Below are 14502 nucleotides of genomic sequence, written 5' to 3'. Positions count from 1 at the left end.
CAAGTCCTAGTCACCATTCTACATTCCCGAGTGCCATTTTGGTTGTGTGCATCCTGGAGCATTTTCCAAGGAGCATGAGCTTCTAAATGATGGCTGGTACCATGTGACAATCCAATTACTTATCCCCATCCTGAAATCAGCTTCTTGTCAGGATTTCAAGACACCCCGCTCATCTATATCAGTGGTAGACATCTGTAAATTCAAGTCATAGCACTTTCTGGGGCAGATAAATACCCAGAACAAGGACATCATTAAAAGTCATTACACTAACTACTGTATATAATGTCTCCTACATCTTTGGTGATATTATCGAGTGAATGCTGGGTTTCTTACTGATTCATTTTTATTCTCATTATCACTGTCACAAGGATCATCTAGCCCATTTAGCTGCACCTGTGGCTGTAGAGTCCAGGTGATGGGATATGTGCCTCCAGGGTGGCCCTGGTTTCCAGGCTGCTATATGTCCTGGGCTAAGGAGCTCTGGTAGCATAGTGGTTACGAATCAGGCTGCAAATCGCAAGGTCAGCAGTTCGAAACTACCAGCTGTTCCGTGGGAGAAAGATGAGGCTTTCTGCTCCCATAATGATTTACAGCCTCAGAAACCCTGTACAGGGTCGCTATGAGTTGAAACCGACTCCACGGCACACAGCCACCACCATATGTCCTGGGCTAGAGTGACTCTGCCTGTCAGGCATGAGTGCCCCAAGCCCACCCTTACCCCCATCCGAGCTGCCCCCCCCCCACCGTCAAATCACATTAACACAATAATGGTGTGTTCACTTTTTGAGTTCCTTAACAAGGATCCGTCTCTTTGATCCTCAATATCACCACTACCTGGCACATTATAGCCATTCAATAAACATTTATGGCTAGTTGTTAGGTGCCTGTAACTCAGGTCTGACTCTTTGATCCTGTATAGGGTTTCCAAGGGACAGCTGATAGGTTTGAACTGCTGACCTGGCTGTTCAAACTGACCTTGCGGTTTAGTGCTTATCCTACAGTGCTACACCAGGACTGCAAGCACTATGCTTAGTGATTGTGACACAAAGAAGGCTTGAAGTCTATTAATTACCAAAACAATAATGATGATGACACCAGCTACTGTTAACTGAGTGCTGACTATGGGCTAGATACTGAACTAAATGCTTTATCTCATTTAATAATATCAACAACTTCATACAGTATATACTGTCATCACCCCCATTTTCTAGATGAAACTGTTAAAGTTCATGGAATAAGCTAAAATCCCATCATGTCATTTGTAAATGGTGGAGTCAGGGTTTGAATCCAGATCTGTCTAACTATAACACTGTTCCTACTCACTAAATTAGGAGCCCTGGTGTGGCACTGTAGGACAGGCACTCAATCTCAAGGTTGGTTTGAACCTCAAAGTCAGCGGTTCAAACTCACCAGTTGCTCCTTGGAAACCTTATACAGGGTCGCTATGAGTTGGAACCAACTCAAGGGCACTTAACAACAACAATCATTAAATTGACACTGTCTCTGTAAAGGTCAGGGAATAAAACGCAAGGGAACTTGGGATAAATGAATGCCCCAGGGGCTGGCAGGGACAATCATGTTGTATATTAAATCAAATCTTATGCAAAGATTTTAAATGGTTCAATTCTTTTCAATAGTGGGGGCCTTTGAGGAATTAAATAGCCCTGGTGGCATAATGGGTTAAATGTTGATCTGCTAACTGAAAGATTGAAAGGTCGGCAGGTGGAACCCTCAGGCCACTCTGCGGGAGAAAGATGAGGCAGTCTGTTTTCACAGATTTACAGCCTCGGAAAGCCTATGGAACAATTCTATTGTGTTCATGGAATCAGATGGCGGTGACGGCTGCTCCTTGTTGCTGAGTCGATTCCAACTCATAGTGACCCTGTGTAGGGTTTCCGAGACTGCAAATCTTTACAGAAGCAGAAAGCTTCATCTTTTTCCCAAAGAGCAGCTAGCGGATTTGAACTGATGTTCCTGAAGTTAGCAGTTCAAAGCATAGCTCGCTACACTACCAGGGCTCCTAGGATCAGATAGCAGAAATGTTTTTTGACTGGTTTGGTTTGGTTTTGAGGCATTGACCAGAAGAAGTCAACAGGGGCTTACGGACTGTTGGTTTCTGTTGTTGTTAAGTGCCACTGAGTCAGTTCTGACTCATAGTGACCCTGTATAGGATTTCCAAAGAGCAGTTGGTGGGTTTGAACAGCTGATCTATCGGTTAGCAGTCCAGGGCTTATTCTAGAATGCCACTCCAGGACACCTACCTGGGAGCCGTGGAAATGTTACTAGGTCTCTTTATGCAAGGGAACACCTACAGTTGTCCTGGTTTCCTTCCTAGGCAAAGAAAGACTATGTTGTTGTTATGTGCCGTGGAGTTGGTTCCGACTCATAGTGACCCTGTACAGGGTTTCCGAGGCTGTAAATCTTTACAGGAACAGAAAGCCTCATCTTTCTCCCACAGAACAGCTGGCAGTTTCAAACTGCTGACCTTGCGGTTCGCAGCCCAATTCGTAACCACTACACTACCAGAGCTCCTTAAGAAAGGCTATAAAGGAGGAAATGTCTATGTAACATAATTGTCCTTGATTCTATTCTGACTCATGGTGATCCCATGTGTGTCAAGAGTACAACAGGGTTTCAATTGCGGATTTTCTCAAAAAGTTAATCACCACGCCTTTCTTCTAATCACTTTCAGGTGGGTTCAATCTACCAAACTTTAGGCTAATAGTCAAGTGCTTAACTGTTTTCATCACCCAGAGACTCTTAGTGACTGCATGGCTTTCACTGAATATGAGTCTGGAGAGTAAGAGGGATGAGCTCTGCCCCTCATGAGTGTATTGTACCTACTCTGTGAATAGAGTCAAGAAAAAGAGATCAAGGATCACCTCTCTAAAAACTATGCATACTTTGTTCTTTCTGCTCCTGTGGCAGTCACACTCCACAATCAGCCAGAAGGGATGGGCAGGGAGTGGGCAGAGAAGCTTCCAGACAGAGAAACAAAGGAATACCTGAAGCCGGTGGCCAAGTGAAGAACAGAGATCGGAAGAATGATTGAGCTTAAGAAGGTTTGGTGCCAAACCAAGGGAGGAATTTCTGGAAAGGACCTGAGGAAGAAACCCACACCCCTTCAGAATTAGGGATGCAGATTGGACATCATGAGTAGACCTGAGGTGATGTGGGACATCTGTGAGTGTCTATCTACCAGATCATGCCCACATGATCTCTGTTATTCAACCAACACACTCTGGTGATGTGTGGACATGGAGGTGTATGCACTGTGCCAGGAAATGAAACACCGTACAGAGCAGTCTCTCATTGAGAATCTGGTATGGGACATAGGCAAGTCAACTTGTCCTGGCCACACAGGATGAGAAGCCTTACCAATGAGCAAAAGGACAGTGCCCTGGAACTCTTGGATCATAAGAAAAGGACTTACAGGGACTGTGCGTGAACTGTGTGAATTTCAGGAAGGAGGGTAAACACTGAAGAATGAATAAGATTCACCCAAGTGAATGGTGGAAATAAGAGTGAGGAGTCCAAGACTTTGGAGGCAAAGTCTCAAAATCAGAAAGTCAGAGAGAGCGTGGCATTTCTAGGTCTCATTTGTGCTTGGAGCTAGAATGGAAAGTGGCTTGAAAGAGCACTACATCCTGAAACCAGCAGGGGTTTTCCTTTTCAGGAAGACATAATCAGGCCTCCTGACAGAGATGTTTTGGATGATCGGTGCCATGAAGAGTCAATAGTAAAGAGTCCAGCTCCTTGTCAACACCTGAGTCTAACATCCAAGCATCTTCCAGCAGAACCAAAGGAAGGCTTTGTCACCTTTCTCTGGGCGTAAAAGCAGGTCCCTGATTGTCCTGAGATGATGAAATCTCCAATTTGCTGAGAGAATACATGTCAGACCTCAGGGCACATCACCAGTCAAGTCAGTTTCCCATCCTAATCCAAGCTCAGTGGTCCCAACTTTAAGGATTGACATATGAGAATTACCTGGGAAGCTTAAAATAATAATAATTTTTAAAAGCCAATGCCTGGGGCACCCTCAGAGATGCTCATTTAATTGTCTGGGATGTTGCTGGGCACAGGTATTTTTGAAAGCCCCCCAGGTGATTCCTGTGTGCAACCAAGGAGGAGTACCACCTACAGAGTATAGGCTAGCAGTAGGAACGCTCTAGAAGGAGTGGGCTCCCCTTCTTAGGGGCTCCAGCCTGGGAGGAGATTCGGTGCCAACTTTTCAAACCTTCCTGGAAGATCTTCAAAAATACCCTATGGCAACTGCTGAGGTCTTCAAACCAGATGCTGTGGTTTCAGTTTGGACTCTTGGTGACCCTGTGTATGGTGTACTCTAACGGGGTTTTCCGTAGCTGATTTTTTTTCAGAAGTAGATCCCCAGTTGTATCTTCTGAAGCAACTCTATATAAATTTGAACCTCCAACCTTTCTGTTAACACCTGAGTGTGTTAATCATTTACACCACCCACAGACTCAAGAGGTCTTCAAACCAACACTCCCCCCCCCTTTTTTTTTCTGCTTACCCGAACCCCAGCCTTTATAAAGATGGATAAAAAAAAAAAAAAATGACTTTGTTCTAATAAGGGAGTTGGAGACGGAAGCCTGCCTCACCTGCCCTGGTTGGTCTAGGAGCATCAGTGAGTCCCTGCAGTATTATTGGCTTTGTCAAGTTTTATTGTTACATCTTTCCCCCCTGAATTTACCTGAACTCCAAGTACACCTCATTAGCACAGTACTTATGCTCACCCAGTAATACAAAACACCTCTCTCTTCACCACACCCCCAGACCTTTCCCCCAATTCATACCATTATTCAGTGAAGTTGGTTTGGTTTCCTGAAAAGCACCATTTTGGAATGGGTACACTGCTAGAAATGAGGCCTGGTGGTCCCTCATCCCTTTTCCATGAAACCAAATCCATCAGGAATATCAAGTGACAAGCCTCTAAATATTTCCCAAAACACTGCCCTGTTTTGTTTCTTCCATGCCGAGACAGCAAATCATTAGTTTGGAGACCAGGGTTGCCTCTTGCAATTAACAGCTGCCTCGGTGTTAATTCCCAATCGATAGCCCTCATTGCTGCTCTTCCGGCTGTCGGCTTCTGGCCTCCACAGCACATTTTGAAAGTAACTTGACAGGGCAGTGGGCACTCTTGGATCCTCAGACCCCATCAGGCTTCTAAGGGACACCAAGTGTCCCTCTGTGAGTTTCAGGGCAAGGGACAGAGAGTAGGAGTTGACACCTCATACTTTTTATATCAGGCACAAACTCTCCCTGTCGAGTACCAGTCCTGTGGGATGTTCACAATGCTTCCATTATTTTCTATTTTGTTTGTTTGGAATCTTTTCTGTTTGTTTGAGATGGCTGTAGTTTCCCTCCATCTAAAACCTTCATTCAAATCAGTTTTGGTTTTTGGTTTGTTTTTTTTTAATCGAGTAACCATGGTTGCTCATTTCTTGCCTGTGTTGCTTCCTCCAGCCCCCTGTGGACAGAACGAGACACGAGAGGATGGTAAAATAATCCAGCTGCCTCCCTGCAAAACAGGAGCCTGGATTGTACCAGCTATCATGGCCTGCTACCTCTTAGTGGCAAACATCCTGCTGGTTAATCTCCTCATTGCGGTCTTTAAGTAAGTGGATCTTTCCTCAGAGTGTTTGGAATGGTGTTGGTGAGGGGAGCTTCAGAGAGTGATGGATTTTCTCACTTGATTCTCTCGGTCTCTATTTCAGCAATACATTTTTTGAGGTCAAATCGATATCCAACCAAGTGTGGAAGTTTCAGCGGTATCAGCTCATCATGACTTTCCACGAGAGGCCAGTTCTACCCCCGCCTCTGATCATCTTCAGCCACATGACCATGATATTCCAGCACGTGTGCTGCCGATGGAGGAAGCATGAAAGCGATCCAGATGAAAGGGACTATGGTCTGAGTAAGTGTCCAGCAGTAGCCTCGGCCACTCACACAAAAGAAACCCCTGCCACTTAGTACAGGTCATCATGCAGGACCAATTCCACCTCATTCTGCAGACAGAAAACAGTCCTGGCTCTTTGGCAGGGAAGGGTACCCTTGCATAAGAAACAGTGCTAGAAAAAAAGTAATAGAAGCTGAATTTGAGTATTCTTAGCTTCACGTCCCTTCTTAGTAAGATGAAATCAGTCTCCAGGAGGGCTGTTTTGGCATTTTCATGGGTCCTAATTTTCTCACTTTCTAGCTTGATGCCCAACCACAAATATCAAGCATATTTATATGTACCCATGTAGCACTGTAGGATAAGCACTGGACTGCTATCCACAAAGTTGGCAGTTCAAATTCACCAGCTGCTCCTTGGAAACCCTACATAGGGTTGCTATGAGTTGGAACCGACTTGATGACACATAACAACAATGACAAACGCTACACTGTACAGTGAAACCTAAGAGAGCCGGGATTCCATGAGACTGCTTTGCTTCTCTGGGTCTCGGCACCTTTTCTGCCTTTCACAGGATGCAGCCCTACCACATTTCTATCACTTCTTTAATGGGCAATATTGCTGCCTTCCTTCACTGGCAGATTTCTGCTTTATACAGGTTCCAGCTTTCACAGGTTTTACTGTTCAAGTAAATGTTGTAGAAAGAGTTATGTATGAATATAGTTGAATTGCATTTGACAAAGTTTGGTTTTTCATGTTCATTTCTGGACACATACATTTTTTAAGATCTTAAACGTTGTCTTAAGCTTTAGGCGCTATGTCTATAAGACCTCATGAGGAAACCAGCTCTGGCTTCCATTATTCAAAGATCACCTTCTAACCCAGTGTTTCAGAAAGGAGGTGCTACTGGTCTTCAGGTGGAACAGTTCCTCATTGTGTAGGCTCATCCCACACATTTCAAGGGGGCTTGTAAACCAGGCTGCTAAACATTAAATACTACAAGAGCCTAAAACCAAACCAAATGCCATCAAGTCAGTTCCAACTGGTGTTGTTAAGTGCTGTCGAATTGGTCCCGACTCATAATGACCCTGGTAGGGTTTCTAAGAAGTGGCTGGCAAGCTTGAACCTACGTTGCGGTTCAAACCGATTTTGCATTCTAGCACATGAACCCACAGCACCACACACACACACAAACCCATTGTTGTCAAATCAATTACAACTCATCGAGCCCCTGTAGTACCAAGTAGAATTGCCTGAGTGTGTTTCCAAGACTGTCTGTCACCTTTAGAGTAGGAGACTGTCACATGCAGTACCTAGAGCATTCAAACTGGAAGCCTTTCAGTTAGCAGCTGAGTACTGAACATCTGCATCATCAGAGTTTCTTAAATAACAAGTTGCTGTTGTTGTTATGTGTCATCAAGTCAGTTCTGACTCATAGTGTTACCCCATGGGTTTCCAAGGAGCATCTGGTGGGTTTGAACCATCAAGCTTGTGGTTAGCAGGCCAGTGCTGATCCTACAGTGCCACACCAGGACTCCTAAGTCCTAGTATGTTCTGCAGATTTCTAAATGTCCCTTAGAAGTGTAGTACCCCCCTCACTTAAGAACCACTTGGAATCCAGTCATATACAAACAAGTTACGATGTTTTCTCAGGATGTGAGGGCCTTACATGCAATGACTGAAAGCACATCTGGAAGTGTGGCCCCAGAATCAACCTTACAGACAACCCATGTCATCCCTAGTCACATTTCATATGATTACCAGTATATCTAAGATTTGAAACCAAACCCACTTAATCAGCTGGTTCTCTAAGTTTGAAACCTTCAGCAATTTCCCTGACACAGTAATACCCAATGTCTTTCTGGATATTAAAATTGGAGAGTTGGAAAAGAGTTGGGAATTCAAATATTCACTGTTCCATCTAAACCATAAATTTTAGGCAAATAACAGTCTTAGGAAAAGAGGAGAGAGAGAAGGAAGAGGACAAAGGGAGGGAAGATGAAGATGGAGTAGGAGATGTAGAAGACAACGCAGATGAAGTTGAAGACAAGCAAGAAGAGCCACATCTGATAGAAGCCTTGAACAGTTTGGAGAAGCATGAGCAGTCAAATTAGGAGCTGAGGAAGGTTATGACTGAGCTATACCCTGCAGTGGGCAATACACTGAGAATCAACCAAAGGTCTCAAAGTCAATTGCAATAGAGTTTTCTCCACCTATGGTATCCAGAGTTTAGGGAAAGCGTGATCTACAAATACAATAAAGTGAGACAGCCTGAAGACCCATTTCAGCTTGTGTTCATACCCTCACAGAGGGCCAGAGATGGAACAATCCAGCTACATAAAGCTTAAGATCATAGTGGTCTTGTTATCACCAATGAGAGGAATAATATGCACCAGGTCATTGGAAGTATGGGTGGGGGAAATTGTCAACTCTTTCTCAGAGAAGAAGGATTTCAGAGCTGTGGCTGAATCAGAAATGGTAAAGGTTAGAGTGTGGGCTGCTGCATTATATTAATCAATAAGGTAAAGTAAACTTTTAATCATGATCTGTAGGCTAGTTAAAAGAACCCATGGTACCTCTGTTATTGTTATTGTTAATGTTAGTCGAGTCAGTTCCGATTCATATTAACCCTGTATAGGGTTTCCAAGGAGCAGGTAGTGAGTTTGAACCACTGACCTTGAAGTCCAGTGCTTATCCTATGGCACCACACCAGGACTCTCTATTACCTCCAAAACCACGTTCTTGCAGAACTTCAGATGAAAGCACTCTGAGTATAAAATTTCACTTTTCCTGTAAAAGTCGACATATTATTGTTGTCGTTTTAAAAAAAAAAAAAGTATGTGAAAGCAGAGTATTAGCTATAGACAATAATGTCAAGTGAGACATTAAAGGAACTAGAATAGTAAAGATTAAGTACAGGTAGTCTCCAACTAACAATGGTGTTCCATTCCGATGGCTTTGTCAGAGTAGGTTCTGACGTTAAGTCAAGCCTCTCTCTCTCTTAATTTTCATTATTTTTGCCTTTTGTGATCAGTAAAGATCCCTGTGGCCCTGTAGAATAAGCCCTGTATTGCTAACCACAAGGTCAGAGGTTCCAGCCCACCAGCTGTTCTACAGGGGAAGATAAGGCTTTCTGCTTTCACAAAGATTCACAGCTTTGGAAACACCATACAGGGTTGCCATGCATCAAAACTGACTCCACTTTAGGGCACTTAACAATAGCAAGGACCCCTGGCTGCATGGTGGGTTAAGTGTTGGGCTGTTAACCAAAAGTTTGGCAAGTTAAATTCACCAGCTGCTCCACAGGAAGAAGACGAGACAGTCTGCACCATAAAGACTTACAGCCTGGGAAACACTATTAAGCGTAGTGGTTACCAATCGGGCTGTGAACCGCAAGGTCAGCAATTCAAAACTACCAGTTGTTCCATGGGAGAAAGATGAGGTTTTCTGCTCCTGTAAAGATTTACAGCCTTGGAAACCTTGTACGGGGTCGCTATGAGTCGGAACCGACTTCACGGCACACAATAACAACAACAACCCTGCCCTGTTGGGTTACTTTGAGACAGAATCAACTCGACAGAAGTGGGTTTTTATTTATGATCAGGATCTTAATAGATACAGTATTTATTTTTGTTGTTAAGTGCTGTCGAGTCAATTGCAACCCATAGCGACCCTGTGTAGGGTTTCCAAGGAGTAGCTAGTGAGCTTGAACCACCGACCTTGCAGTTCAAATGACTTTGCAGTCTGACACATTAGCCCACAGCGCCATTTAGGAGTTAGAAACACATGTATATTACTCTGGTAGATACTCCTCATCTTGAATGATCTTGTCTAATCCATCCCTGAATTTTCCACAACTTCAGCATCTGTTCTCCCAGCTTCTCCAGTAATCCAAACCTGTGAGCCAAATCTGCATTTGAAATGATGAAACTATCTTTGGTGGTATTAAAGTACTTGTGTCTCCCTCTGATAACACTCTTCCTTTCCCTTCCAAGGAGACCTGCCATATTTGAGAAAACTCAAAAATCCCATATCTAAAACTCAAGTTCATTCTGATTCATACCAACCCCATATAGGATTTCTAAGGTTGCAGCTATTTATGGGAGCAGACAGCCTCAACTGTCTTCACAGTGTAACCCATGGGTTCAGACTACCAACCTTGGAGTTAGCAATGCCACACTTGAGAAGAAGGGTCTTCCTTGGTGGCATCACCAAGTCCAGTACAGTAATTCAAGGTGTCACATGCCTCCCCCCATCTCCCCACCTCCCATCCTTAGCCCTGCCCCCACCCTCACCCATGAATCAGGGGCTGGCTGGAGAACACTTCTTCCCCGTGAGTAGAGCAGACTGACCCCACACCCCTGGCTCCCACTGGACAAGACAGAGGCCCTCTTCTCAGCCAGTGGTAGCACCTTGGTTCACCTGCCCTCCCCCTGACTGGCAGGTGATGGGGTGGATAGATGAGTTACCACAATGAGTGATGCTTTACACCAATCTCAGTGACACCACTACCTGGAGGCCCTTTCCCCTGTTTCCACCCCTCCACCATCTCAGACCCTGGGGTCATTTTGCTGTCACACCCCCCGACAGTGTGATGAGGTACAGCCCACACCCCTCTAGTGATGTCATGGGTCTTATGTCTGGTGTTTTCCTTACTCTTAGCTGCTTTTACATTCATCAGAAGATAAATTCCCATGCCGATTCAGGCTAATGCCCCAGAACAAGCCATAGCAACCTTACAGAAGGAATCCACAACCACATAAAATCCAGGACTTACAAACATTTAGGACAGCATTTAGGTATCTCAAGAGCACAGAATTAGAAGAAGGACTTCTCCTCATTAATGGTTTTTCCAAACCCACTTTCCCATCCTAACTCTGAGTCATTAAATTAAATTCATCCATTAAAGTTTCAGATTTCCACTGGGCTCTTTCTACCATTCTATCAGTTAAGGATTGGTTGACCTGTTAGTAGCAAAATCATAACTAATAATAACATAAACAAATGAAACATTTTTTTTTTTCTCACACATAACAAAAAGTGAAGACTTGAACACCCCAGAGCTCTAAAGTGACTCAATGAGGTCAAAGATGCTCTTTGAAAATAGCCCTTCTATTTTTAGGCTCAATTATTCTCTTCACATTGTCTTGTCTCATGATACAAAACAACTGCTGCAGTTCCAATCATCACATTCATATTTAAGGTAGGAAGAAGAGAATGAGAAGAGAAAATGTAGAAAGAAATAGTCATGTCCCTGTATTTTCTCAGAAAAGTAACATCTTTTCCCAGAGCACCATCACTTCCTGCAATAGCCTTTGTTTCTTAGGCCACACTGGTCTGCATGACTTGCTAATTTCAGAGGAAGTTGGAAGTGTGTATATTTGGCTTTCCAGTTCCAGTAGTGGGAAGGTGGAAAAGGAAGGATGGGGTAGCAAAAGGGCTTCCAGTCAGGCCAACCAACAATGTCTATCTGCCATACCCTGCAGCCCAGATCTTTTTGAGCTTTGAAGAAACCTCCATTCTCTACATGGAGTCCAGATGTGGCACTGTAGGATAAGCACTGGACCACAAGATCTGTTTGAACTGAAAGACTGGTGGTTCAAACTCATCAGCCTCTCCTTGGAAACCCTACGCAGGGTCACTATGAGTCAGAACTTAGTCAATGGCACTTAACAACAACAATTGTCTGTTTAACTTCCCTTTTCTTGATTTAGCTATGTTTTGGGGCTTACAACTTGCATAATTCTAACCATCTCCTGCAGTAAACTAGATATGGTCAGGGAAACTTCAGATGTCCATAGTGAGTCTAATGAACAGGAAGAGGACACCACCTTGCCTGACTGCATATGGATTTAGTTTGTGATACAGGAAAGACTATGAGCCTCTTTTCATAACCTTAAACTTAGTGCTTAAACTGTATGGGGACCATGTCCGACTTCCGCTGGTTTCACAAGGAGGAAAAAAAGTCAAATTCAAAATCAGCCCAAAGCCAATTCCTATTCAGTAGAGGTCAGACCTTACAACCTTCTTTACCCTATTCCAACACCAACCATTCCCCCCACAACACTCTCTGCTTCACATCTGGTTTCGATAATCCATTGCAATGACCACACAGAACTCATAATACTTACAATTATGGGGTTTATTAGGAAAGTGATCAGGGTACAATTCAGAATCAAAACCAACTCAGGATGCAGCAGTTCTCCAGTCAGGAACGCCTCTTGTCTGCCTTACTGTAGGCATGCCTCACTCTTGTTTTCAGTCTCTCAACCATGTGGCCCCTTGGCCTCTGCAGGCAAGTGTCATCATGTTCTTTTAGCCAGTATGTGAATGCCTAAGGGGTACATTCTTCAAGTCTACTATCCTTAGGCACTCAGCTTTACTCAGTCCATAGGCCTAGAGCCCAAAGCTGCTCTGTCTCTCCATGCCACCACCTCTGCTGGTGTCTCTGCCTTCGTCTCTGTCGTCACCTCTTGCCATTGCTTCTTGATGTCTTATTCTCCACTCATGTTCTTCCTTCTTGATGGTCCTAGGATCTTCCGTCTCTGCTTCTAAGATGGCTCCTTTGCAACCTAGCTGGAGGGCAAAACTAACCAATCCCAGCCTTAGAATCCTGTATACCTTATTTGCATGGTACCTCCCAATCCAGAGGAGTCCTAGTGTGGTGCTGTGGGTTAATGCACTGGACTGCAAAGTTGGTTTGAAATGCAAGGTCAGCAGTTCAAGCTCACCAGTCGGTCCTTGGAAACTCTATACAGTGTCGCTATGAGTCAGAAATGACTCGATGGCACTCAACAACAAACCCAATCACTTGGTAGAAGTTAAGAAGACTTTAGATAGAAAAGCCATATCCAATAAATTCAAGGCACCATGTGTAGGTTAAGAATGTCATTAGACCCACCAATACAATACCATCACTTTTACTTCTCTGCCTCACAATCTTTCTGTGTCTTGTTTCCTCCCACAGAACTCTTCATAACTGATGATGAGCTCAAGAAAGTTCATGATTTCGAGGAGCAGTGCATAGAAGAATATTTCCGGGAAAAGGACGACCGATTCAACTCATCCAATGATGAAAGAATACGGGTGACTTCAGAAAGGTGTGTTCCACAGCCTCATTCTCCTGCAGATGGTTTAAGCCATGACACACTTTTATCAATCGAGTGTGTTTGCAAAGCCACAAAACAGACACCTTGTGTATATTATTGTAAATAAATCATCAAGCTTATGAAAGAATAGAGCACTGTCTAAAGTGTATATGCAAAATCAGACAGACAAAAAACCCAGACTTACAGACCCAAGAGTTCTTCAGCGGGTCAACAGGTAGTAGTAGCTACTCTCCTAGACACTAGAAGTTGTTACACTGATTTCTGGACAGGATTAGAGTTGCTGAACAGAATTTGAAATGCTCTGACCCAGACTCAAACCAAGAGAAACTCAACTAAACTTAGGGCTTTCCTGTAGGTTTTTGATTAATTTTGATCCTGGAGCATCTTCCACAGAGGAGTAGAAATAGTCCTTCTAGTCCTCTAGTTGCCACTGAGTCCACTCTGATCCATGACAGCCCCATGTGTGTCAAACTAGATGACCATCCCTTTCTTCCAAGGTATCTCTGGGTGGACTTGAACCTCCAACGTTTTGGTGAGCCACTGAGCACATTAATAGTTTGCACCACCCGGAAACTCCAGAAATAGTCCTAGTGCCTGACTTAGGTGGGTGCTGAATACATCCAGAATACATGACAGCAAGAGACTTGTAAATTAGTCAGGATAATGATTAGGGTTTGTTTCAAAATTGCTTTGCTTTTGCTTTTTATAAAACAAGCTGAAAGGAATGAAATAAAAGATTTTTCTACACCAGTGGTTAGACACGTTTAGATCTCATTAACCAAATAGCTTTGTGGGCCATTAGGGCTGTAAAAACAATCTCAAAATAAAGAGAAGAGAGCCCTTTAAATTTAATAAATCTAGCTTTCTGAAAATACACTTAAATTTTCTCATTTTTCTTATTTTGCTATAGAGTCATAAAAACCGTCATTCCAGGCTGCCACATTCAAATGCCAACATTTGGGTACCACTTTTCTAAACAAAATTCAGAATGTTACAAAGGCCTGTGTCGCTTTCAGTGTTAAGCATTTGAGATATAAAGATTGTACAGCAAATTATAAACAGTGTAAAAGGTAGAATGCTTTGATGACTTGAGTCAATATGACTGAAGTTGCTAAGATTGAAGGCAGTCACCTACCTCTAGTTTTCATGCTATGACATTTTGTCTGCTTATTCTGTTCACATATTTTCTAATGGTTCTGGTGAAATTACTAAAGTGACGTTTTTCTGTCTCTGGACCTTTATTTCACCAAAGAATGTATTCTGTATCATAGGGCTATATGCACATGTCACTAAATGATTATATCCATAGGTACCTGGCCAACATGAATAAAGTCCAAAACATTGCACAGATTTTATATACATCTGTCAATGAAAAAGAGATCATCATAGGATGATATGATATGAAGCAATTTTCTGGCAAATGAGAAATCCAAAGATCTCTCTCTCTCTCTCTCTCTCTCTCTCTCTCTCTCTCTCTCT

At 43.4% G+C, this 14502-nt stretch overlaps 1 protein-coding gene across 1 annotated transcript in view; it reads left to right on the top strand.

Annotated features, from left to right (window-relative positions):
• TRPM3 (transient receptor potential cation channel, subfamily M, member 3) overlaps nt 1-14502 on the top strand; it is an 805178-nt gene that overhangs the window by 787050 nt on the left and 3626 nt on the right. Inside the window, 3 exon segments of the mRNA XM_006834915.1 lie at nt 5485-5635; nt 5736-5935; nt 12882-13014. Coding sequence (XP_006834978.1) covers nt 5485-5635; nt 5736-5935; nt 12882-13014 — 484 coding nt within the window.

This window comes from Chrysochloris asiatica, unplaced genomic scaffold (assembly GCF_000296735.1).
Source record: "Chrysochloris asiatica unplaced genomic scaffold, ChrAsi1.0 scaffold00014, whole genome shotgun sequence".
NCBI classification, from domain to species: domain Eukaryota; kingdom Metazoa; phylum Chordata; class Mammalia; order Afrosoricida; family Chrysochloridae; genus Chrysochloris; species Chrysochloris asiatica.
Note: the sequence above shows the minus strand (reverse complement) of the source record. Positions and strands in the feature narration are given on the sequence as shown.